At 41.4% G+C, this 24645-nt stretch overlaps 2 protein-coding genes across 6 annotated transcripts in view; both read right to left on the reverse strand.

The window, feature by feature from the left end:
• Positions 1 to 15325, reverse strand: part of TBC1D4 (TBC1 domain family member 4) — a 99169-nt gene extending 83844 nt beyond the window's left edge. For 2 of the 4 annotated variants that reach the window (XM_038129042.1, XM_038128961.1), the window contains exon 1: positions 14663 to 15324. In XM_038129042.1, the coding sequence (XP_037984970.1) occupies positions 14663 to 15142 (480 nt within the window). In that variant the 5' untranslated portion in view covers positions 15143 to 15324. Of the gene's footprint in view, positions 1 to 14662 lie in introns of all 4 variants that reach the window. The other 2 variants (XM_038128869.1, XM_038129134.1) reach the window with 2 other exon arrangements.
• The window catches only part of COMMD6 (COMM domain containing 6), a 49775-nt gene that overhangs the window by 17479 nt on the left and 7651 nt on the right, over positions 1 to 24645 (reverse strand). Inside the window, exon 8 of one of the 2 annotated variants that reach the window (XR_005256057.1) lies at positions 8623 to 8722. The gene's annotated coding sequence lies outside the window, so the exon portion shown is untranslated. Of the gene's footprint in view, positions 1 to 8622; positions 8723 to 24463; positions 24637 to 24645 lie in introns of those variants that run through there. The other variant, XR_005256062.1, reaches the window with a different exon arrangement.

The following is a 24645-nucleotide window of genomic DNA, read 5'->3' on the forward strand; positions in this document are numbered from 1 at the left end:
GAAAGTCACTTATGCTTGAGAAAATATAATTATAGTAGAGGCTGAGGAAAATTTTATTGAGACACAATCATTCTTCACCAAAAAGCTGGAGAAATACACAAGCATTAAATCTCCCTAAAGACATGAAATAGGCATTTTTGTTAATCTGGACTGTTAAATATTGCAGTGACTCAATCTATTCTTGAAAATAACTGATCTTGTTTATGGTCCTAATAAGCATTCTGCACATAAAGTCGACCCACCTCCATCAGTACATTTTTAAATTTTAATTTACTAGTCTCTAAAAAAACTACATCTAATCTAATCATAAAAAAATTATTTCCAACTTATTTCTGGGGCACAAAGAAATAATGCTTTTATGAATGGAATTTCCATGCTTGAGCTATTCAAAAACAGTTTCATGCAACAGCATCTTTTAATGAGTAATTTTGATGTAGTTAACGTCCCCTCTTCTCTTAGCCAACACCATCTGTTAATTTATACTCTGGAGGCTCAAGCAAGAGGTATGCACTGATGTATTCTGTCATTAAATGCTGGGGCTACAGGCTGAGACCATCCAGGTTGTCAGAAACAAGCTACTGGCTAATGAAGAGCTATCAGAGCACTCTCAGCTACCTGGTCAAAAGACAGGGGGCATGTTCTCTGTGGGACTTGAATCTGTGAGTGGCTAGATGTAATATACTTGAAAAAGTTACTGCTATGTTTGGGGGTTTTGCCTTTATGTTATTCCAACTATGCAGACAGCTGGTCACATGGATAGCAGGGGGTATGATGCCCAGGAAAGTATTCAAATAGTTACTTATATTGTAAACTTGTAGCTGTAGTGCTACATCTCTGCAAGCAAACCTGCAACTAACTGTATTCAGAGTTAGAAATAATATGATTTGAGAAACAGGAGGAGTGTATTTGTTAGAGCCACTGGTTAATTATTCAGGAGCCTGATTATCATACAGGACACTAAAAGCTTCCCTCTCCTATGACTGGCCACTAATAACTCCTTCAGCAGACTCCCATGGAAGCATTACTATTGCCCCATGGAGCAGGGGAATTGCCCTACTTTTGCCCTTAGCTTTAACCTATGTTGCTGCCCTCTCCAAAATGGCACTCTGAAATTTTTTTATGTATTGTTTCAAGTCCCACCAATTCGCCAGTTTCTTTAAGACCAGTGAGAGAACTAAAGGATTGTTCAAAACTATGCCCTACTCATCCTTTGCCACAGTGCACTGGGGCAGGGGCTTGCAATTATTCTTGATGCTCAGTTTTGAGACTGCTTGCTTGTAAAAAAGCAGCTGGAAGGCAAAGGCAATATTAAGGAAGGTAGAAGCCCTCTTTATTTTACAATTGATTAACTAATCTGTCAAAACAGTCTTCCAATGGACATGATGTTCAGAGATAACAAAATGAATAAAAAGGTTTGATATGATTAATTTTACATAGTTGCATACTCTAGGTTGCATACTCATATTAAACACATTCAAATCTCATTAGATAAATACGACCATCAGCATGGGGACCTACAGTAGCAGCCTGGTACTGCATTAAGAAGCAGAGAAGTAATAGTCAGGAGACTTTCAAGGACAGATATTAACATCATAATTTGATATATGAACCCTATCTGTATTAACAGTAAAAGAGAATGTGTTCTCCGCTACTATTATCAGTGGATTGACAGAGAAGAATAAATTAGAAATTGACAATTATGTAATAAATGTAATAAATATGTTTGCACATTGGAAAACCTGAGGCACTAGAAAATGCTGTTGAACCAATTAAATGTTCCAGAGATTAAAGCATGCTTATCTGGAGTGTACTTTTCACAGCAGTTTTTACCAGGTTCAAGTTTACTTTGCTCTTAACCAGGCAATCCACCAGCTGTAGCAGCAGCTATGCAATAACAAACATCCTTCAGCAGCAATTTGTCTCTCTACCAGCTATAAATGACTCAGCTGTTCATATAAGGCTCCGGGAGTTATTTTGCTAATATTACAGACTTTTACCATACAGAACACCATCCCTTCCCTCTACAGTAGAGGCTGGGGTTTTTTTATCTGTTTGAGGCTTTTTTTGTTACTCATACTTTCCTCCTGAAACAGAATACATTTGTGTTGGTCACTGAGGAGACCAGCTTTCACCTCCCATCAGCCACTGGCAGTACAACTTAAAAATAAATTTGTGCCAGGTCATGTGTTTTAAAAAAAGGGTGTGAAGGTGAAACTAAACTTCAAATGCAAAGGAACTTTAAGCAAGTAAAAACATTAGAACAGCTCTATTAAAATTGAAATTAACACCATGCATTATTACTTTCATTTAAAATTTTCTTTTCAAGTTTCTATTCAATAAACAGCTGCTACCAGAACTTACACTTAAAAAAAACCTGTTAATATCAATGAAAAAAAAAAAAGAGCCAGTCTTGGTGATCCTTCTAAAATGCAGAACTTGAAACAAGAAATATGAACAGGATTAAAGTTAAAACTTTTATACTCCTGATAGCTGTATCTTAAAAGCTCAGCTCCTGGCAGCAAGCAACCAAAAGAATGAATGACTGCTTTTTTTTTCTCTCAAGTTTTAATTTGGGGCCAGTGGCTTGTGGGAAGCAGCAGGGTTAAAGGGATCATTATCTATTTTCCCCTATGGTCAGAATCATGACTTTCATGATTGATAGTACTGCATGCAGTACCAACAACTCCTTCAAAACCCAAAGATTATGATCCTGGTTTGGGACAATTTCAAGGAGATGAGAGAAAAAAGGAGCAAGAGATATGACATAAGAAAATAATAAGCAGAAACCTTCTATACACATAGAGTAAGAAGACTGGAAAAGTCCAGAAATTCGGAAAGTAACGCGTCTGTTGACAATCAGTAAGGGATCTCACAGGGATCTGTGCTCTTCACTGTTCTGTGGGCAGCTCTGATTTCTGTACCAGATTCCCAATGACCTTCATGGTGGGGTTCCTAATCCTACCTACACCATGACCACTCACAGGTGTCAACTAGAGACAACATCCCTTCAAGAAGTGTGCTCCCCTGGAAGAACACTCTGAGTGCATACCACAAAGTCATGCGAACTTCTACTGGCGTGTAGATTTGGTGTTTTCTTAGGTCTCTGTAATGTTCCAAATGACAATAGCAACCAATGCTGAAAATGAATTAGAAACCTATCACATCCTTACTCTCCTGTTTATTCAATTGTGCTGAAAGATATTTTGACGTATTAATAGGAACAGTACAGGCAGAAACAAAAAACTTCCAGAGTATTACTTTTATGACACAGTAATAGTAAGAGACTGCTGTAATGTTAGTAGAATGACACTTAAAGCAGTACAGAGCAGTGAAGCAGTATGATCTTCTAGCAGCTGGTGATCCTACAGGAAAACACTGCAATCCAGACAATGATTTGTGTGCCTTGGATCCTATTTCAGAGCCGGGCTCTCTAGACAGTCTTAAGTTGTTCACTGAATAGTCCCCTGAAACCAACCCAAAGCAATTAAACAGGGGATGAAAGCATGAAGCAGACCCTGCATAGTTTCATGCAGGGCTCTTGTGGGTGCATAACAACAGCCCTTCCAGGAGCAGTGATCCATCACAATTCACATACACTGCTCCCTGTTCCATGGCTGGGGAGCCCACGTGGCAGCAGTACGCTCAAGTGAATTAACTGACCTGTGTACAAGGACACTGTTGAGCCTACTCTTTATTTCTAACAGACTAGCCCAGGACAGGGCTGGGTGCTGTGCTTCCACAAGGACACCGACAACCTGTGGGACTCCACAGAATATTCTGAGCTTTCCACAGGGCTATGGTAAGAATTTTAAAATCCACAAAATGAGTGTCAAAGCTCGTGGAACTCTGCCAAACTTCTTCAGGTGATGGTAAACTACACGTATAACATCAGACAGTGGAATTGCAAAACTTAACAGCAGGACTAAACAGCTAAAAGAATCTTCACTACTAGAGGCAGGGTTGGCAAACAGTGAAATAGCACTGCAACATTTCATTTTGATACTTCAAGTTTAGCATAATAGGAAAGCTTATGATAATCCAGATAATAATGTGAGTCTTGCAGATTTGTTACTCAATAGGTAAGGAAGAGCAGCATATACATATAAATCCCTGCCTTGCTGAGGTCGACACTTCCAGAAGTAACATCCTAAAGCATCCAGTCTGTTGTGCTGGAAAAATACAAGAATCAATTATCTTCTCAAAATCTAACCTTTTTATAGTGGTCATGTGAGAACTCAGAGCAGAAGCATATCAAATAGGTTGTCAAATCTCAAAAATTTAAACTCAGATAAGAAATAAAATGGCACCAGAGCTAAGCTCCTGTTCAGCTCAATACTGATGGTATTGTTAAAATGGGGTTAACCTCTAATTTTCACTAAACATGAAGTTCCCTTTCAAACTTCCATGCAACTACAACCAGCAAGGCTACAATTTTAAGTAAAACAGATAAAATGCAGAACAATGAGCAATCATACAGAAACAAAACACTTGGTTACATAAAGAAACACAAAACTCAAGCAAACCTAGCGGTCTGGGCTGGCCTCTATGCTTCTCTACACTCCCAACTGTAATGCTGTCTATTTTAAGGACAACATACATATTGAAAAAAGGAAACCAAAATTCCCTAAAGAACTCCACAGCATTTATACAGATTGATTGATAGCTCTCTATAGGTATTTTTAATTTTTTTTTTAATATCAACTTCTTCTGTGGTGATTTCTGCAGACAGAAGATCACTATGGCAGAAACTTATTCATTTTGTAAACTTCACACTATCCCACTAAACTGCAGATATTATTTTTAGATCTCCCAAGCACTGAGCAGACAGGGAATCCACGGCACAGTGCCAGGATGTAAACCCACTCCTTCTGAGCTGGCTTTAATCATGTTGCCTTGCTCCTACTCGGCTCCCATGTTTAGGTCAGCAAATTTTCTCAAGGCTATATCTGAATACATGCACACATATGCCATGGATAATCTGGGTGTGTTTCTTCATGAATAATTTAAATAGAAGTATGGTGCGTTACTCCTATTGAAAGGCTCACTTGATTTTCTTTTGGCAAGGTTCACCCAAAAAACTGCTGCTGAAAAAAAGCCAACATCTTGTGTCTATTTATAATGTAGTTGGTTTACAAAAAACGTGTATCCTCTTTACAAGTTATTTTTTGTACTGCTAAAGTTTGCAGTCATGCTGCACAGAAAATTGAGGCCCTCAGTGAGTATGACCATAAAGTCAGGCCAGAAGTATTGTCTACAAAAGGGATATTTGTTTTAAATTGTTCTCCATTAAAAAAAAAAGGGGAAAAAAGTCTTGTACAAAAGCCTAAACCAAATTTTACAGAAAGAGCAGTATTTTCCACAGAAAGCTCGCTTATCAGTTGTTACGGGATTTGCACATCAGAGCAGCATTTCAGGATCTTAAATTATGTTCTTGGTTTTTTGTTTTTGTAGAGTATACTTACAGTAGTTTGTTTGGCAACTTTTGACCTACACACAATCTCTTCCCCTTCTAATCTGCACACAAGCAGGAATGAGTGTTTTCACCTTAGACTACCAAAGCTATAATTCTGCACGCTGTGACAGAGCTGAGGCAGGCAGGAATTGCAGACCTTTGCATTTGTACAGCACCTGAAGGTCAAACACCAGCTTTCAGCACGGGCTTTAGCTGGAGTTGGTGTGATGCTTCACTTCTGCCCTTCAGCCAAGCTAGCAAGCAAGCAACTGGTCCCTCCCTGGCAAATGCAGCACTGTTAAATATACATTAGCCTACTCTATTTTTATGTAGAAATCTTACCGTAACTTGAGATGGAGTTGTTAGGAATAATCAAGCCAAAGCCAGAAACAAACTATGAACAGGCACATAAAAATATGCTTCAACAAGTTGGTACTGCACGTCCCAGTCTTTCACTGCTCTGTTACTGAGTATTTACTCTATTTCAGAAATACTTAAGAACCCACAGACCACTGACTATTCCCAAAGTTCCTGGGACATTGCTGCTTTTTGCCCTTTTTCTGAATTAACATAACAGGAAACCCACTTCTGTGTCACATAAAACATGAAATATATTTAACATCAGCATTCTAAAAAAATAAATATTTATTTATCTTGCTAGGAAAAACAAAATCATGAACGGTCTGGAAGGCAGTCACTGCTATGCCCTGGAGGATAATATTCTGACTTCCCTCAACATGTTTTTCAGTGCATCAAGGATCTCTAAACAAGCGCTGTGCAGATCTACATGTTCCTGCCAAGAAGAGTAATGAAACAAAACATAACCTCAGTCACTTTAACAGAGCAAGCTCTTTGTTAAGGTTTATCAACCTACAAAAATGAACTTCATGACTGAAATACACCTTTAAAGTAATCTGTAATGGGAGAGAGAAAACCATAGAGCTCGGGATGGTAGAGCTGGAAAAAAGCCACACTTCTATGGTATTGGTTTTATCTTACCCAACAGCTTCTACAAGTCTTTCATACTGGCTTTGAACAACACTCTCTTTCATGTTTGCGTTTTAAATTTATTTAATCCTTCAGAAAAGTGCCATGTGTCCAAGACTGTAGAATCCTACCTATCTCCAGCAGTTCCAGAGATACAGAAGAAAATCCTCACCATATTACCCTTCCAAATTTCTAGAAAATATTATTTTTAAAAGCCTATCTAATTCCAAATACATACAATTATTTTAAAAAGGAAATGTTATGGATTCCATGAGAAAGCAACCAGATCTGAACACAGATGAAGACAACTCATCACTATAAAGTCAGGAAATGTGGTTGAATAGATACAATTCCTCCAAAGCATCAAGCAGAGTTTCTGAATAGGATTAGTCCAATAAAAATTCAACAATGGAAAAAAAAAAGTGTTTCTTTTTTGCAGTGGTTCAACTGAAGTGTTTTGCCACTCTTACAAATGATCCAAACTGAAAGGAGTTGTAACACAACTACGTAATTGTAAGCTCATGACATCTTTTTGAGGCTCTGAACAGAAAATTTAAGACACGTCATACATGTATTTACTATTGCCTTCAACCTTATCTATTCATGCTGTGACAGCCTTTGAGGTACATGTTGGAAGTTTTTGTTCAGTTGACTCAACTAAAAACACACAAAAGGACATAAAAACCATGTTTAGGCACTGCAGCTGAAGCCAAGACACAAAGTTTGATCTTGGGAAGGTAAAATGATACCTAATAGTCTTGCTGATGCCAAGCTTTTCCCTTATCCAGAAAGAGTCTGCTAAGGGAGCAGTGGAAATCCTGGCAACACCACCCTCTCCAAAAGAGGACCAAGTAATTAACTTCTCACTCTAAGTTCTAATTCCCTGCAGCAGGGAGAGGGGGCGGGGGACTAAGCAGCCCATTTCTCCTAAGAGGGATGGCTTTAAGCAGGATTTGCCTCAAACAGTGAGGCACAGCAGCTGCTCATTTCAAGCAGGGCGGCTGCTACGGAGAGGCAGAGGCAAGGAAGGGAGAGCGGCTTGAGATGACCATAGGCTTTGCACTTGTAGAGGGTGATGGCATTCAGAATAAAAAATAACTGGATTTTTCAAGAGACATAGTTAACTTTTATAAAATACAAAACTTAAAGACTTTAATATCAGCTTCATTGAGCCCCTTCAGTCAAATGTATGTAGTTTTGTTGCTTGTGTGGGTTTTTATGTTCTTTTCTCTGAAGTCTTAAATACACTACTGGAACTAAACCCATCCAGCACAAACACATTTACCTTTGACCAATGCCAAGGGGAAAACTGAAATAACAGAGTCATTTCAGACCTACAGGACCATCAAGAATATTTATTTGCCCATCTCACTGATCTACCAGATGTTACCTGATTAATACACTTGAAAAGGAGTAAAAAACCTCAACATGTTCATGCATGAAAACAGGCATATCCAAGACTTATGTGTATTCCCTGGAACCCAAAACAAGTCCCAAAATAGGAAGTCACATAGTTCATACATTCCTGGTGTAACCACTTCCATATTTTTATCCTGCCCTGTGACTTTCAGTATTGTCTTTTTATACTTTGACGTCTCCAGGGACAATACAGTTGTTAAATGATCATATGCTATCTTGCATTGGTGATGCCCTACTTTATTTTGGAACCCATGGAACTGCATATGGTCTCAATGTATGTATTTGTGTCAGAACGTAAGGTGGCAGATACTGTATTACAGGTGATACAGAACAAGAAAGCACAGAGCAGAGCCTATTTCTGAATTAAAACACTTCACTTTGCTGCCTTAAATTTGGTTTGCAGCAGCCCTAGAAACACCACATTATTTAATGACCTCTGCAAGTAGATTTTCACCCTTGCAAGGTCTTGTCTTTTCATCTCCTTGTCTCTAAAGAACAGCGCATAACACAAATGTGGAAGATGTTAGAGTTCGCATACGTGACAAAAGACAAAAGCAACACTGGAAATAAACTGCTCTTTTTTTCCTTGTCCCTGCACTTGAAACGGTATCTGAAACCACAAAGGAAACAAAACCAGGTGGCAGAGGACAGCTGGTACCAAGAGGGGACCATGCCAGTGCTGCTGAAAATCTGCATGACCTACAGACCAGACAGCAATCTCTGAACTGGTCCCAATTCACTGCGGCATTCATTCACCACTTTACCTCAGAGAAACTCAAGATGTTCAGGGAGCTCCAAATGGGGAAGATCGATGGAAGAGATCCAAGGAACGGTGAGCTGTGCACATCAAATGCTGTACCAAACCTTAGCAAAGAGCAGAGATTGATAGGCATCAGGAACACCACTATTTCATAATGGCTGTTTAGAAATAAAATCTTTTCTAGAATTCGCTTTTATAAATAACCACCTTCAAGCATCTTGGTCAGAGATTTTCATCACCCCTAAAAATCAGACTCTCCTTGTTGCCAAGACATACATATGCTAGCTAAATCTTTTTAAAGTCAGATTTTTATTTAATTGTTTTTAAAATAAACTGCCTCTACCTTGACAGACAGGACAAAAAAACCCCAAAAACTAGAAACAAATAATCAGAAGAGAAGTCTTGATTTGGTATTCTCAGATACACACAGCCTCCTTTCTTTAAGACAGCCCTTTTATCTGGTCACTGTTTATCTACAGCCACTCTCAGTGAAATACATAATTTCATGTATTTTATTCAGCCTTTTTGAAAATACAGTCCTCCAAGACATTGCTTCTACTCCACAAATAATGGGTGGTTTTCATGAACTGCAAAAGGAAAAATGAATTAATTCTTTTGACAAACATGACAGACAAGGGTGTTTAAAACCATTCTCTTTCCTCTCCTAAACACTGGGCAGGAATAAAAAGGCTACATATCGCCATTTACAAACACTCAACAATTTTAATGTTTTCATTATTTATTCTGTTTGTGATGTGGGAAAAAAATATTATGCACAGGATGTCCAAAACCAAAATTTGAAGATAGCTTTACAATCCTAAAATGAAAAGTACTCTCATTTTCAGAAAAGAAAAAAGTGCTAAATCTATTAAGGAAATCAAAAATGAAACCTTAAGCTCTGAACTTTCAGTTTCAAAAAAGGGAGTGCAAGACTTTTCATCTGAGGCTGTATAGCCCATGTAAGCAGGAGATAATAAGGCTGCTCACCAAACAATTCCACATTCATTGCAAGCCCTTAACATCCATGCTTTGTTCTGAGTCATTGCTTTTCAGTTTCTCAACCCATGAATGAAATTCTGACCCACACGAACTTAGAAAACATTCATTTTTTTGGTCCCTCCAAGACTTGTTTTCTTGGTAAAAACTGGGACAACCTATCTTTCTCATGGAAAATCTTTCCTCTGCAACCAAACTGTGCTATCAACCAAATGTCAACTCTCCCATTTGCTACAGAATCCTTCAAAACCTAGAGCGTATCTATTTTGTCGGGTCTGTTATAGCTATTCAAAACACATCTTATCAGACAACTCAACTGGTGCAATACTTTAATATGAATTCCAACAATGCTGTATATATATACTCCCTACACCTTGACTTTACTGCCACTGAGCTCATGCTCCTGTATCACATAATAATCCAAGGACAACAGAAATATGCATGTAAACTTGACAAACTCAGTTCTTCAAACATTTCTTACATTCTTCAGTAAGAAACTTAATGTAACATGATATTCATACAGCACAAAAGCCTCCTTTGACTAGATTTTGTACTGATGCCTTGCTTTTCCAGAACAATTGTCTTGCGTCCTTGCTTTACTGAAAAACATTATTCAACAGAAAAGAAACACATTCTTGGAATAGACAAGTGTTTCTGACAAGCGGGCTGTCTCTGGCTCTTGTCTCTAAGTTTCTACCTCTCCAGTTTTTATCACAGCTTTACACTGTCACCAGAAGGCTCCATTATTTCTGCTTCACCTTGAGAAAGCCTAGACCCTTAACACATAGGTGTAGCACAAAGACACAGTTATAGATTATACCCACAAGAGCTAAATTCAACTGAGGTCTGTCCACCTGAACATCTTTTTTTCCACAGCCAGCTCGGATTACTTTTGAAACCTTATAACAATACATTTTCATCATGCTTATAAGTTTGAGAAAACCAAAATGCATGAAATGAGTTTCTTCTTAACTGGAGGAAACAACTATTTTCACTAATAAGAATCAAGTAAAGTATAATTTGATTTAGGATGCCAGTTCATATTAAAAAAAAATCCTCTCAAAACAGGCTTAGTCATGTTTCAAGCAGGAAACACACACTCTAGATCAGCATGATAATAATAAAAAAAAAAACCTGCAGAAAGAGATCATACCATAAACCTCTCCCCCATGAACAGGGAACTCAAGGCAATTGTCAAACTGCATTGATTGTTCCACACAATTAAAATCTGGTTTACAGAATACAATCAGTATTTAATGGTAAGAAGTTGAGCTTGAAAATACTAATTAGACAGCCTTTTCTCAGTGGCTGCAAGAAGGGTATGCATGCCATATTTATAAACTCTAACTTTTGGGTAAAAAAAAAAAAAAAAATCTGTTCCCAGGATTGTAAAGAAAATCTGTCAAATATAAAATGAGACAATGCTGTCATCTGATAGTCGATAATTCTCAAATGAGAGCAACACAAAATAACAAATCTCTGTCTGCTACTCAAACTACCGGGCAACAGTAAATAGACAACTACCCTTACCCACTCCAGCTGGCTACTGCTTTGAACAGCTACAAGAAGCAGCAAACACTGTAGTAAGTTCTGAGGGAGGAAAAAAAAAAGGCAAACGTTTCTGTTCCCATCTCCACCAGTCAGATGGCTTCAGATGTCTCTGCTTGTGATTAAACAGCAAAAGAAAGAGACACACACTCACACTGCCCCTCCAATAAATGTATCTTAGCATCCACTTTCATGCCAACCAGCTCTGGGTTTGACATTCTGCTGAAGTACTGCTTCAGAACAGGAGTCACCCCACTGGCTCCTACTTTTTAGCTCTGCCTAAAATTTTTAGGCTTTCAAATAAAATATGAAGGTGTTTCGTACTACTAGCTCACTCTCTCATTTTTTTCCAGTCACAGCAAATAATATTAAAAGATGTTATCTTCCCACCTGATGTCATCAGAGCACATATTACATTGGCTTTTCACTGGCCATCTGGTAAAAAAATTTGCAGAGAATGGCAAGAGGCAGTGCTTTTTTCTATGAATACCAGCTGGTTTGTGATCACAGGGAATGCACATGCAGCCTAAACATTGTGCAGTACAGCTGGTGGACAAAGCTACAGGCTTGAGGCCAAAACTTTCATTCTCACCTATGTTGTTTTTTGAATTATCATGGTAGCACTAGTTCCTCGAAAGTCAATCATTAACCTCTCACTTTTATAATTAACATCCACCATTCAAAATTATGGCTAGCTGTCTTTTAACTCAGAGACCCCAAGACATCTCCTGTACCTTTCCTTCATTCCAGAGCTACTTAGCATGCTGCTGAACATAATACTGCCAAAGTGGACAACACCATGGCTTTGCTCTGGCGAATCTGAAGTCAGCATAAGTTCCACAGAATCATAGAATGGTTTGGCTTAGAAAGGGTCTTAAAGAACAGCTAATTCCACCCCCACTGCCAGGGAACACTTTCCACTAGACCAGGTCGCTCAAAGCCCTATCCACCCTCAAACAATTCCAGGGATGGAATATCCACAATTTCTCTGGAAATTATCTTCTCTAGAACTTCTGGAAAGGCTATCTGACCCTTCCCTTTCTTGGCCACTCATTGATACCATGTGCCTCCAACCCACCTGCCTTAATGTAAACAGTCATTAGGGTTGCATAGTAAAGCAAATGAGGGAAGCAGTTTGGAAATACTCCAGAGAAGGTAAGGGAAAAGCAAGCCTGACACCAGTCAATTCCCGGATCCTCTTTGCTGTATGGCTGCACAAACAGTTGTGCTGCCACGAGGACAAAGCTGAGAGGAAGAAACAAGGGCTTGAGGCTTGAAGAGTACAGGATCACTTTTCTCAGTAGCAGTGCCAACTTAGGTTGGCTGAAAGTCACTATAGCCTAAGATGGAAAATGAGGTTGTCTTAAAATAACAGCTGTGAAAAATACTTTCTAAGTTAATACACACCACGAGGCTCATACAACCACTACGAAACAGAAGCGCATAAAAATCTTGAAAGCATGCAAGGATATAAATTCTATAATAAACAATTAAGAGCTTAGGAAGAAGACTTTTAGAGCTAGTAATGTGCCGCTTGACTTTACCCACTCAGGATTAAGCTTTAGCACAGACCAACAGCTAGATACCTGCACAGGCTTAGCCAACAAAGCCTGAACAAACTAATAACAAAACTTCGGGGCGGGGGGGGAGAAGAGGAAGGTGGGGGGTGAGAATCCACCTTCTTTTCCTTTTGGTATCTTAAAAAAAGGTTAATCAGACACTTGTGAATCACATCTCTAGCTCTGCATTTACTACCCTCACTGTAGTGCAAAATCATGTGCTGAGTAATGCTCCTGGGAGGGATATATTCTTTATTAAAGACAACAAAAATTTAAAAAATCTTAACAGGTATAACTAAAAATTGAACAAGATACGTTCACACTAACGACTTCTTTCAATAGGGAGACTTTACCTACAGTATCAGTTTGATTTAATTCAATGCACATAAGGGCATTTTCCCCCTGAGGAAAGAAGGAAAGATATATGGATAGAGCTGTAGTCAAAAACAGCCTTCCAAATGTAAATGTACGTAGTAGTTTGCACATTCACTGGAGTACTAGGGATTCATTATCTTAAAGCAAGATTGTTTTACAAACTCATGGTACCAGTACAGACCTACCCCAGAAATAAATTTGATTCAGCATCTTCTGCCAACAGCATGAACCTCAGTTTGCCTCCGTCCATACTGCCAAACTCCTAAAAGGACATTCGGGCTCCTCCCCAGCCAGATAATGATCCCCTCCACGCTCTTGCTTCGTGCTCTCCTGGCAGAGCAAAACCCACAGCAGCTGCCAACAAGTTAAGCGCAGTTACCTCCAGTTGGGACACTGCCTGTCCTAAGCCGGTCCTTAAGGAACAGCTATGAATGCAATCTAAATGCCTCCATGTCCTTACTGGAAGTATGCTGGCTCAAATAAAAGTTAATATACAGAGAACTTTTCAGTAGTTTTCTTAATACTTCCTACCCTCCCCATTTAAGAAAACACAAACAAACAAAGAAACCCTAGGAGCTGTTCAGTACATGCAGTAAGCTATATTCCAACTGCAAGAGCTCTTCCTCCAGTTTGTGAAAGCTGAGGAGGTGTTCTGACTTACTCAACCAAAGGACTATTATCAAAAGGCCTTTCTCTTGCTGTCATCTTGCTAAATTGATTATCCAACCTACTTGTCCACCCGCTATTGCTCACATACTCTAAACCAGAGAGAAAGAAGTCTGCTGCACATTTGATGTGTCAGCCAAAGCCGGCTAGATAGTCAGGAAAATACAATCTTACTGTTAGGTCTTTTTTTCCAGTTGGCACTTTATCAAAAATGTCCCCACCCAAACCTAGCCTTGTTTGTAGCACTACTGCATACTCCTGAGCACGGCCAGGTGTCCTTAGCGTGACCCGTAAGCACAACAGCACCCGCTGGTCACGAACGATCGTTTCTGTACCACGGGGGTCTGAGGAAACCACCATCCTCCGCTATTCCGTTCCCGCCCAACACTGACAGCACCGCTGGGACGCTTTAACACAAATCCTGCCTCCTGATCGTAGAGCAAACCGTGCCCTTGCCACCGAGCTGCTGCAGGATGCGAGGCCTCCCCACGGAGGGTGGCCCGGAAAGAAAGGGGCTCCGTGTCGCCGGGCACTGCGTTCCGCAGAGGCTGGTACCTGGGCCTGGCAGGGGCTGGCAAGGTCCCCCATGGCCACGCGGGGCTCCGTGTCCCCACCACCCCTCCTTTCCGCGGAACCCAAGGGCGCCGCAGCCGCCGGAGCTGCAGGGGCACACCGGGACGAGTCCCGCGGGCACGGCCGGCCCCGGGCGGGCTCCCCCGCGCCCCGGGTGGGCGTGCGGAGGCTGCGGTCCCGCAGGGTCCCGCAGGCACCACCCTGCCCGGCCCGGGCACACTGGCACCTCCACGGCTGCGGAGAGCAGCGCCTGAGGTCCCGCCCGGCGAGGAGAGGAGACAAGCGGGGAGATCCCGGGCAGCGCTCCCGCCCCCTGCCCCCACTCGCCTGGTTGGGGTCGGTGGCCCGGAAGACGTGGCAGGCCATGGGGGAGTCAGGGTTGTCGGGCTGCGCCTTGATCAGGTAGGCGAAGTAGGTGAGGTCGTGGCTGTTGTGGATGAAGCGGGCGATGTGCTGCGCCTTGTGCTCGAAGATGAAGACGGCGGGCGTGGGGCTGGCGGGGCGGCCGGGGCCGGCGGCGGGGCCGGGGCTGGCGGGCACGCAGCGCAGCGTGGGCGAGCCCAGCAGCAGCAGCACCTCGCGGGCCGGCACCCCGCTGCCCGGGGCGCCGCCGGGCTCCTGCCGCTGGCCGCGGCGGCGGATCTCGGCCACCAGCCAGGGCAGCATGGGCAGCGTGGTCCGCCTGTCCAGGCACGACGAACCCACGTACCACAACCTGAAACGCTTCTCGCCTGGCGGCGCCGGCTGCGGCTCGGGCTCGGGCTCCAGGGGGTGGGAGAGCGGCTCGCCCTCCCCTCGCTTCTCCATGGCGGGTGTCTGGCGCAGGACGCGGGGTTCCGCGGCCGCTCGCCCCGGCGCCAGGTGCAGCCGGCGGGGCCTGCGCTCGGCCGGGGCCGCCGCTAAACGCGCATCCCGCCGGGCACGTCCCCGCCGCCGCGCCGCCTCCTGCCTGCCCGCGCGGGGTCAGCCCGCGGGGAGGGGAAGGACGGCCGAGACACCCCACTCCTCCTCCTCCTCCTCCTCCTCAACGCCCCGGGGCGGAGCGGCGGGGCTACACCCCGGGCGGGCTCCGAGTGCACAGCCCCGCCAACCCGGGCCCCAAAGGAAAACGCAACGTGCGCTCCGCTCCCGGTTCTGCCGAGTGCTGCCGGCCTCCCTGCGGCCGCGGGTGCTGGGCTTTGCCTGCGGCTCGCAGCGTGGCTGGCCGTGAAGGGAGAGGCAGGAGGAGGAGATCCGCAAGGGGAGGAAGGTCGCCGAACGGCGGAGAGAAGGAGGTGGGGAGGCTGCCGGGTCCGCCCCCCGCCCCGTTCGCAGAAGCTCCCAAGCGCTGAGTTGCTTTTGATTCCGACGAGTCGGGGAATCGCTGGGCAAAAGGGTCTCGGAAAGGAGTCCCGGGGCACCTCCCGCCTGCGGCGGCTTCGCTCCCACGGCCACCCCTGCCCCGGCTGGGTCTCCCCTGCGAGGAGAACCAGCCGTGCCTACGGCAGCCTCCCCCCGCGCGCTGCTGAGTCAGGAGTTTCATTAGCGCTGATTTTAACTCTGCTTTTTTCCCCTCTAAGCTTGTGTTTCCTCCTTGCGCTTTTAATCGGGAGGGAGGGGGGGGTTTCCTTGTCGCTATCGCGATAACATCTCTTGCCAACGACAAATCCGCCACATACTGTAGGTGTTAGTAACTAGTCTCCTCCACCTGAGAAAGTAGCTGGACAAGGCTTTGCCAGCCATACAGCATCCGTATCCTTTCGGTAATTGCCAATTGTAGCGATTGTCCGTGCCCCTGTTTAAATCTGTAGCAGCAGCGGTGGTAACTCCCAGTACACGTTGTTAATGGCCACCGTTTTAACCCTGCCTACAAATAAAAAAATCTGTATCTTGAGCTGAAAAGCTGCTCTGTGTAATTTGAGACTGCATGATTATTTGTGTAGAGAAGGGTCATGTAGCGCTCAGGTCACAGCCCACAGTAGTCTGAACTGACAAAAACTGTCGCATTTGCGGTATTTTCATACTGTTACAAACCACTCTGCTCATTTCCTGAGCAAACAATTTTGCTCTTTTTTTTTTTTTTTTTTCTCCAGTTTAACCATCCAGTTTATGCATTCTGCTCCGTCGGTTGTAATTTTTAATTTAATATTGTTGTTTGGTAAGACCTCAAATATATATTCTCTCATGGCATCCTACAAGCTTCAAGGGACATCCTACAATGTCCCTTAAGAGAGGGGAGCTAATGCAAAAAGTCTTCTGCAGGCTGAATATGTTCATATGAATATGAACCACCTTTAATATGTGCTACAGTGGTACAAGTCAAAGCCGGATTGGACTTGCTTTCCCAAACTGACTGTTTTCATACTTGATCATCTGAACTACATTGTTGTACAGTAGATTTTACAACCAGGGTATTTAAAAGTATAATGGCCAAATTTTGTGGATCACAAACCTAAAAAATTTCTTCTCCCTCACCCCACACAGTTAGTATTAACCCTTTGGAAATGGTATTTAAGATTTTGTGCAACAGCACTGCAGAATGACAATTTGTGAGCCTCTCACCAGTGCACCTGGAAGAAGAGCTATTTGGTTTCTGGCAGCAGCGCTGGCACTGGTTTAATGCTGCAGTGAGCTGCTCCTTTTCTGCCAGTTCAGTTCTGTGAGCCGCCTCTAATTTAAGTGACAGCGCTTACACAGAGAGCGCTGTTGGCACAAAGGGAGCGGGAATTACTGCTCGGGGGTGAAAGGAGCAGCAAGGCTACTCGCCCCTGTGGCTACGCTTGGTTAGACCATTCATCTAGAGCGTGAGGCTGCACTTCAGTCACTTGAGCACAAAGACCAATTTAACCTACCTGGGAAGTGAACTAAACACTGGGCTTGCCCTAGAACAGCTACAAAGCCCCCTCATACATTCTCCTGCAATTGTTTCAGATGGGATAATCATTAAATGGCTCCAGTGAAGCAGCCTAAGGGGGAGACTGCAACATACTGAATAGCTGCAGCTGCTCACCAACACCATCTCTGGGACTACTAGATCTCTTCTGGTTTATGTTTGTATATGAACTACCAAAACCAGTTTGTGGACAGCCACCTAGGCTTTTAGGTGCTATGGCAATACAAATATTTAATAATAATCAGGAAACTTGAAGACAATCATGTAAACACATTAAAATAGCAAAAAAATTCTTTTAAGCTATTACAGATGCCTTGATGTTCTCGCATCATACAAAGGGAACAAGAAATCTTCACTTGAAGATGTTACAGAGCTGTGTTTTCAGCTGATAAGGAGGCAGTTCAATTACTGCAAATTATCAGGTAGAAATGAAATTCTAAAATGTGAAAAATGAATGTGAAATTCTTCAATTGTCACTATTTTGCCTGTTTTGTAAAGCTATTTGATTATGCCTTCTGTTGGGTGATTTGCATAATATGGTATGATATCGGGTTATTTTGACTTAATTTATTTTTATTACTGAATTCTTTATACAAATCCCTTAGAAGATAAAATTAGTTTATATAAATGCTACCACTAATATTTTAACTACCTTCAAAATCAAATTCTCAGATGTTAATCCAAAGTTTTCATGTTTTTCTTGCTTCAGCTTTTTATGTCTCTATGAATCAATTCTTCGTAGTAATCCCTTTTAGCTGTGCATTACTTTTATCCATTTACTTCATCATTTCTTATCCTTTAATCTGCCTAACACTTTTTATCCCCTCACCTCATTAACAGTGTTTCAGTAAAGTCCATCCTTTTGTTATGTAACTTTTCTTCTTAAAGTTGGTCCCCTTTTCTCATTTCTTTTCAGTTGTAAGATTTCATGTACCTTTAAGTTAAAAATTCCAATTTCTCCCATATTGAGAACAGTACTCCTTAGCCCACGACATCCGACATGACTCTCATGTAATTTCTAGTGTTTAAACTATAATGGTAACAAAAATATCTTTCTCTAATTATTTGCACAATGTAGTTAGGAATTAGCATAAAATATATAATCCTTATAGCCCAATTAATGGAAATAAAAAATTTTGAAACAGAGAAGAAAGCAACTTTCCACAGTCCTTATCCAAAGAGCTTTGAAAATACATGTCTGTTCTTGATGAAAGAACACTTTCACCCCAGATCATTCCAAACAGAAGAGTAAATGCAGCACCCATGCTAGAGACATGGCAGACAAAGTCACTGGTGAGGAGCCACAGTTTTTTTAACAATTCCTTTTTTTATTATTATCATTATCATTAGCCTTGGCCAAGCTTTTTGAAACTAACAGTAAAATCCAAAGGGAGCACTCTATCGGAAGATCTGAAGTACATAAAGTACCATGGGCAATAATTGCCATAGCATGTGCTGCAAGTGAAACCAACCACAGAACAATCAGACTTCTCTGAATTGTTGATAACTTGGCACTGTTTTTTGTTCCAAACATAGACATAAGATGCAAAACCCCTTAAAGTAAGGGATATTATTGAAGTGACCAAAACCAGATAAAGGTAACTAAATGTAAGTGACTCTGAATATTTTGGATTTGATATGCTTGTCAATGGAGTACTACTACATGTAAAGGTTATTTTTCCAAATAAAACAGAGAATGTATTTTCTTTCTGTTTATTAGAGGAAGTCTGTTTAGTTCTCTAAGACCATACCTTGATAATTTATACTTTTTCTGCACATGGCACCACAGCAGCCATTTCATATGTCATATCTGGGTCTTCAGTTCATACTCAGTGTTAAAGGATTTAGACCTGCAAAACGGTAAGCAACCACAGCTCTCAGTAACTTCTTAAGCAGCAAAGAGACCTCAGCATCTCACATGATCAGACTGTTAATTGCTAGTAATTATCCATCCCCTTAAGCTTTCTAGCCACAATTTTAATTGCAGAAAAAATATTAAGTTATTAGAGGAGCTGTAGGCTTGACTTTACAATCCCATAATTTATGCATAACTTCAGTCACCTTGGACTATTATTTCAGTAATATGCCCTGAAGCTAGAATTGCTTCTGATTCAATTGCTTTTCTAAGAATGATCGCACTTAACTGTCTGGGAATTCAAGGTCCATTTCCATATTTACATTATTGTTTTAGTTTAAACTAGTCATATTTTATTTTACTTTCAGATCACCTTTTTTTTTTCAGATCTGAGATATAGGCATTTTTACTTTAAAAACCATTTAATTAATTTAAACTACCTGGTCTTATTTGAAGACTGTAATGAAATAACTTCTGGAAACACAATTAAAGTACTAGAAAGTTCAGTAGACTGGACATATTACCAGGGCTTTAAGCTTTGGCTGACAGAGAAACTCCAGTGCCTCTTCTTTTAAGGTACATAAAAAACATCACTAGAAATAATGAAAATTGTGTATTTTGCAGGATGCATAAAGATTACAATAGTTTAAAATGCAATGCCAAAGTTTTGAGTAAGACATATTGGTCTTGCAGAGATATGTCAACAGCAGAGTACAATTGCTGCAATTTGTAAACAATAAAAATGATGAAAAATTAATCTGATAAGAGGTGGGTTGGTTTTAGTGTTTTCTTAAATGACACTAATCTTTTTTGATCAAAATGACAGACTGAATTTGTTCTGCCAACAAGACCCACTTCAAAATAGATTTAGGGGAACTGGAATGAGCAAAGTTCATAAGAGAATAATCCCTAGCTAGAAATTTTATAAACATCTCTAGAGCTTAAAGCAACCTGGCACATTTTATGTCTGTGTTCAGTGTATTGTTATTCAATTTAATGTAGCACTTATTAAGAGAGACAATTCATTAAATTATTATTATATGTCTCTTCAAAGAAAAATTTGATTGGGGAAAGATTTTTACTAAAGTAATTTTTTCACATCACAATCATCCAATGAAACTTTCCAGCACAGCAGACATTAATCCCGTGAAGAACCACAACACATTTTCTTTAAAACTAAGTTTTAATCTGGAGTCCTGTGGGATCACAGCATCTTTCCATGCAGAAGTATTTGAAATTTGTTGGGGTTTTTGGTTTTGGTTTGCTTGTTTTCATTTTTTTTTTAATAGGGTCCCTGCCCCCCCAGACTGCATCACATCAGCTTACTAGAATCCCTGTTGTTGAGGTAATACTGAGTTTGGTAGCTGTCAGCAGCTCAGATCAGCTGCAAAGCTAGTTACTGCAGGACATAGAGCCAGTTCTGCAACAAGAACTTCCATATTCCCTATTGTTTCTTTTGTAAAAAAGGAGCCATTTACTTCTCTACTATTCCCCAGCCACTGCAGTAACAGTAACATATAAAAAAGGAGGAAGAAGAAATGAAGTACTGCAACTGCTGGAGCCTAGGTCTCTCCCTAATAGTGCCTGCTACATCTACCTCATTTGTGATTTGGAAGAGATCCTGGTCTGCTGCAGTCCTCTTGCAATGGAAACTAAAACCAAATTTCTTGTCTTTGCCAAAGCTAAAAAGAACACATTGATATTATGTCACAAATATATTATTACAAAGGATGAGCCACAGGCTAGAAAGGTTAGCAAATCTGGAGTAGAGTGCAGAAATAACATGGAGGAGGGGATGCTTTGGAAGCCAAGAATACTCCAAAGGGCACAAATTATGTCTCTTCAAGAGGAAAATGCAAATACCATTATGACTTCAAGTGTACCACTACTGAAGTATTATTGCAGCTTCTCCACTTCGTACTATATGTGTAGTAAAAGAAGGTACAGCTTAGCACAAACAGCAGGGCACTAGGAGGCCCAACACAATACCAAGAATGGTGCCAGTGTAGCTGCTAACATTAAAAAAAAAGAACAGATGGGAACTCCTTAATCCTCTTTCTCATCGTCCTTGACTCTCTCCTAGGTAAATCGACATCTGTTGTCTTGACTCTGTTGACTGCTGAGTATCTCTCATCTCCCCACATTCCCAACTGTGAGAAGCAGCGTGGCACAGCACACCAGTGATTCATGCCAGACAAGCACTTACATTCCTCATTTTAAATGTAAACTTCAGTACCACTCTCAAGCTTCATGTCTGGTTGCAGCATCCAGGACTTCCCCGCTCAGAAGCATCACTAGGAAGGAAGCCTGTCTTGCTTTAATTTGGGCAAGCTCTCAAATGAATATTTTTTTACAAACACCTGTAAACTGACAAAGACTCAGCAGCATTGACATTCAGGGAGAACAGAAAAATTCTTTTCAGCTTCAATAATACAAAGAACATCTGGATATGACTTTTCAGATTCACAGGTAATTCACAGGGGAATTCAGCACCCAGACCACTTTCAGTGGTATTCCTAAATGTGGCACATATACACTGATAACTAAACTGCATAACAGAATATGGAAGAAGAATTTTAGAGTGGTCAAACAGCATGAAAACCTTGGACAGAGAAATGCAAATGCTTTTTCTATTATCAAGATACAGATCTTGAAAAGACTCCTTGAGAGATGTATAAACAGGGAAAAAAGTAAAATGAGAACAGGCTCCAAATGCAATATACTATTTGAAAACAAAGTCATAATGCAGAAATGTTAGTATAATTAAGTGACAGATTTAAACTGCTGCAAATATGCAGTGTATGGTATATATTCTGTTATCATTAAAATGCTGAATGTTGTTTATGTAACTGGAAATCTTTGTGCTCATCTTGATAATAATTTTAAAAAGTTAGTTTGTTTCCCTGCAATGTAAGAAGTGGGATGGAAGTTATGGTGACATGAATTTATAGTGCCAGATCAAACTACAGAGGGGTGGACATGAATTTATAGTTCCAGATCAAACTACAGAGGGGAAGAAACCAGAGGTCCTTATCCCATAAGGTAAGGGTGCTTATCAAAGCACCTTTAAGCCAGACATGCTGTCAAGGGATTGCTGTGAGGCAAGACTGTATGTGGCACTGCCACCTGGTGACTGATGCTGGGACAAAGTCCTCTGGAATTATTATCCAGCACAGAGACTTATTGTATGAAATGATTAATTTTCCTCACTTTTCCAAAGCTCACTACATGAAGTGAGAAACTAACATTGAAACTTCCAATTTATATAAATGTAACAATATTTGTAATGTAAACACTGACAGAGTATTTGGAAACTATAGTACTTACACAAAGGGTTCTCAAAGTAGGGCAGCTTTGTAATTAGCCATAGCAGGTAAATGCAGTTTAGGGAAGAGAAAACTCAGAAATACTAAAATTAGGCTTCCTTCATGGAGAAGATCAGCCATCTCAGCTTCCTTATTTTCTCAATGACACAAATTCCTACATAATTAAGAGACATATCCCAGTAACTCAACTAAATGCCAGGTCATTTCTCCACCTTCTCTCAGAAAAGCCTCGGAAACAAGAATCAGGAAGTCTTTCCAAGCACTCAGGACTGGGTATGAGGAATGCTGAGTATCATCCTTCTGACTGGTGTGCTGGTATTGGCTAGGAAATAATTCCTTTTCTTTACAGGAGCTAGAAGGGGGCTTGTTTGAATTTGTGCTGGAAACATTGTTAAAAATAATAGAGATGGCTTTTTTGTTGCTGAGCAGCGCTTACACAGACTCAAGGCCTTTCCTGCTTCTCACACCACCCCACCAGTGAGGGGGCTGGGGGTGCACTAGTAGCTAGGAGGGGTCAGTTGGGACAGCTGATCCCAACTGACCCAAGGGACATCCAATACCATATGACATCATGCTCAGTCTATAAAGTGAGGGGAATAAGGAGGGAACAGTTGGAGTGATGGTGTTTGTCCTCCCAAGTAACCACTACACAGGATGAGACCCTGATTCCCTGGGAATGGCTGAACACCTGCCTGTCCTTGGCAAGTGGGGAATGAATTCCTTGGTCTGCTTTGCTTGCCTGTACAGCTTCTGCTTTACCTATTGACCTGTCTTTATCTCAACCCATGAGTTTTCTCACTTTTACCCTTCAGATTGCCCCTGTCATCCCCCAGCAGGGGGACTAAGCCAGCAGCTGTGGGGTGCTTGGCTGCCAGGTGGCGTTAAACCACAGCACCTCATGCACCAAAGAGCCAAGAGCAGATCTGTATTGAGTGAGTATGGACACCGCGCAGTAAAAGCAAAAGTAAGGGAAGTATTTGGCCAAAATTTCACAGTGACAAGCAAATCCAGTTATGAGCTGGCTGAGCCTCAGGAAGGAAACACTGCAACAGCATACCAGGCAAGCTGAGGTCAAGGCACTCAGGTCAGGTACTGACTGACCTGCACCAATCCAGCTTCCAAATGAAGTGAATGCCCAGCAAGTTATCAGCCCAACCAACGGGAATGTAACTGTACTAAAAATCCATCTGGGAAAGGAGCTCTACCATCAACCACAGAATCTTGGAGACGAGAGAGACTGCTCAGTTTTAAGTGTTTCCCCCCCACAGTCCCCAGCCATTAGTAGAGATATGGCATATATCTCTACTAGCAGAGATATCTTCAGAGATATGGCATTTTTTTTCTCTGCAGGTAGATCAAATGACTCAAGACACATTTTTGTGTTATTCTAGTACCCACAAAGTCTTAACAGAACCACCCTGCATGCCTCTGCAAAGGAGTGGAAATTACCCCCTCATTACACCTACAGCCAAGAGGGTAAGACAACGTTCAAACAGGGCAAACAGGAAAAAGAAACATTCTTCCCCCAATTTATCACCTCTCTACCTTTGTTTTTAATTTATCCAAGTCAACATGTCTTCAAGTGTTCAAATAGAATGCAAAGGCTTAAAAGGTTCCCCCTTTAAGTTAAAAAATAAAGGGGGTAGGCTCACAATAAACAGGAAGGTCACTTATCTTCAAAATGTGGTTAAAGAAAGGCAGTACAATTTTATGGAAGCATAAACAGCGACATGCTTTTACTTGGCCTAAGTGTGCAGAAGCTAAATATATAAAACACTAATGCACAGACATAGTCCAGCCATTTGTGCACTCCTTCTGTGGAGCTTTCTACAAAATAGCTTTCTGCAAGTGTGCTGGTGTGTTTGAACTGCATGGGGGGAAAAAAAAAGTCATGTAACGAAGACAACAGTCATGGCTAGGACATTCCTTCATTATTTCCTCCCCTGAATTTGTTGACTGTGCAAGACCCCACCCCCGCCTTCCTTCCTCCTGCTCTGTTCTAGGCAAATGTTGAAAAAAAATAAAATGTTTACTTGTCTCCTAAATACAGTTAAGGAAAGAAAATCACTTGAATGTAATTTCCTGCAAAATTTCATTTATCTCACATGTCCTCTGTCTTTTCCTGGTTCAATATAACATTTTGTCTAGCTTTCAGTAATTGATACAAAGAGTCCTTGCAGCCCGCAGTTACCCATTAACTCCTTGGTACCCCATCACAGAAAAAGACTGCACATGTCTGATCTTCATCCTAATTTAA

The sequence above is a fragment of the Motacilla alba genome, chromosome 1 (assembly GCF_015832195.1).
Source record: "Motacilla alba alba isolate MOTALB_02 chromosome 1, Motacilla_alba_V1.0_pri, whole genome shotgun sequence".
NCBI classification, from domain to species: domain Eukaryota; kingdom Metazoa; phylum Chordata; class Aves; order Passeriformes; family Motacillidae; genus Motacilla; species Motacilla alba.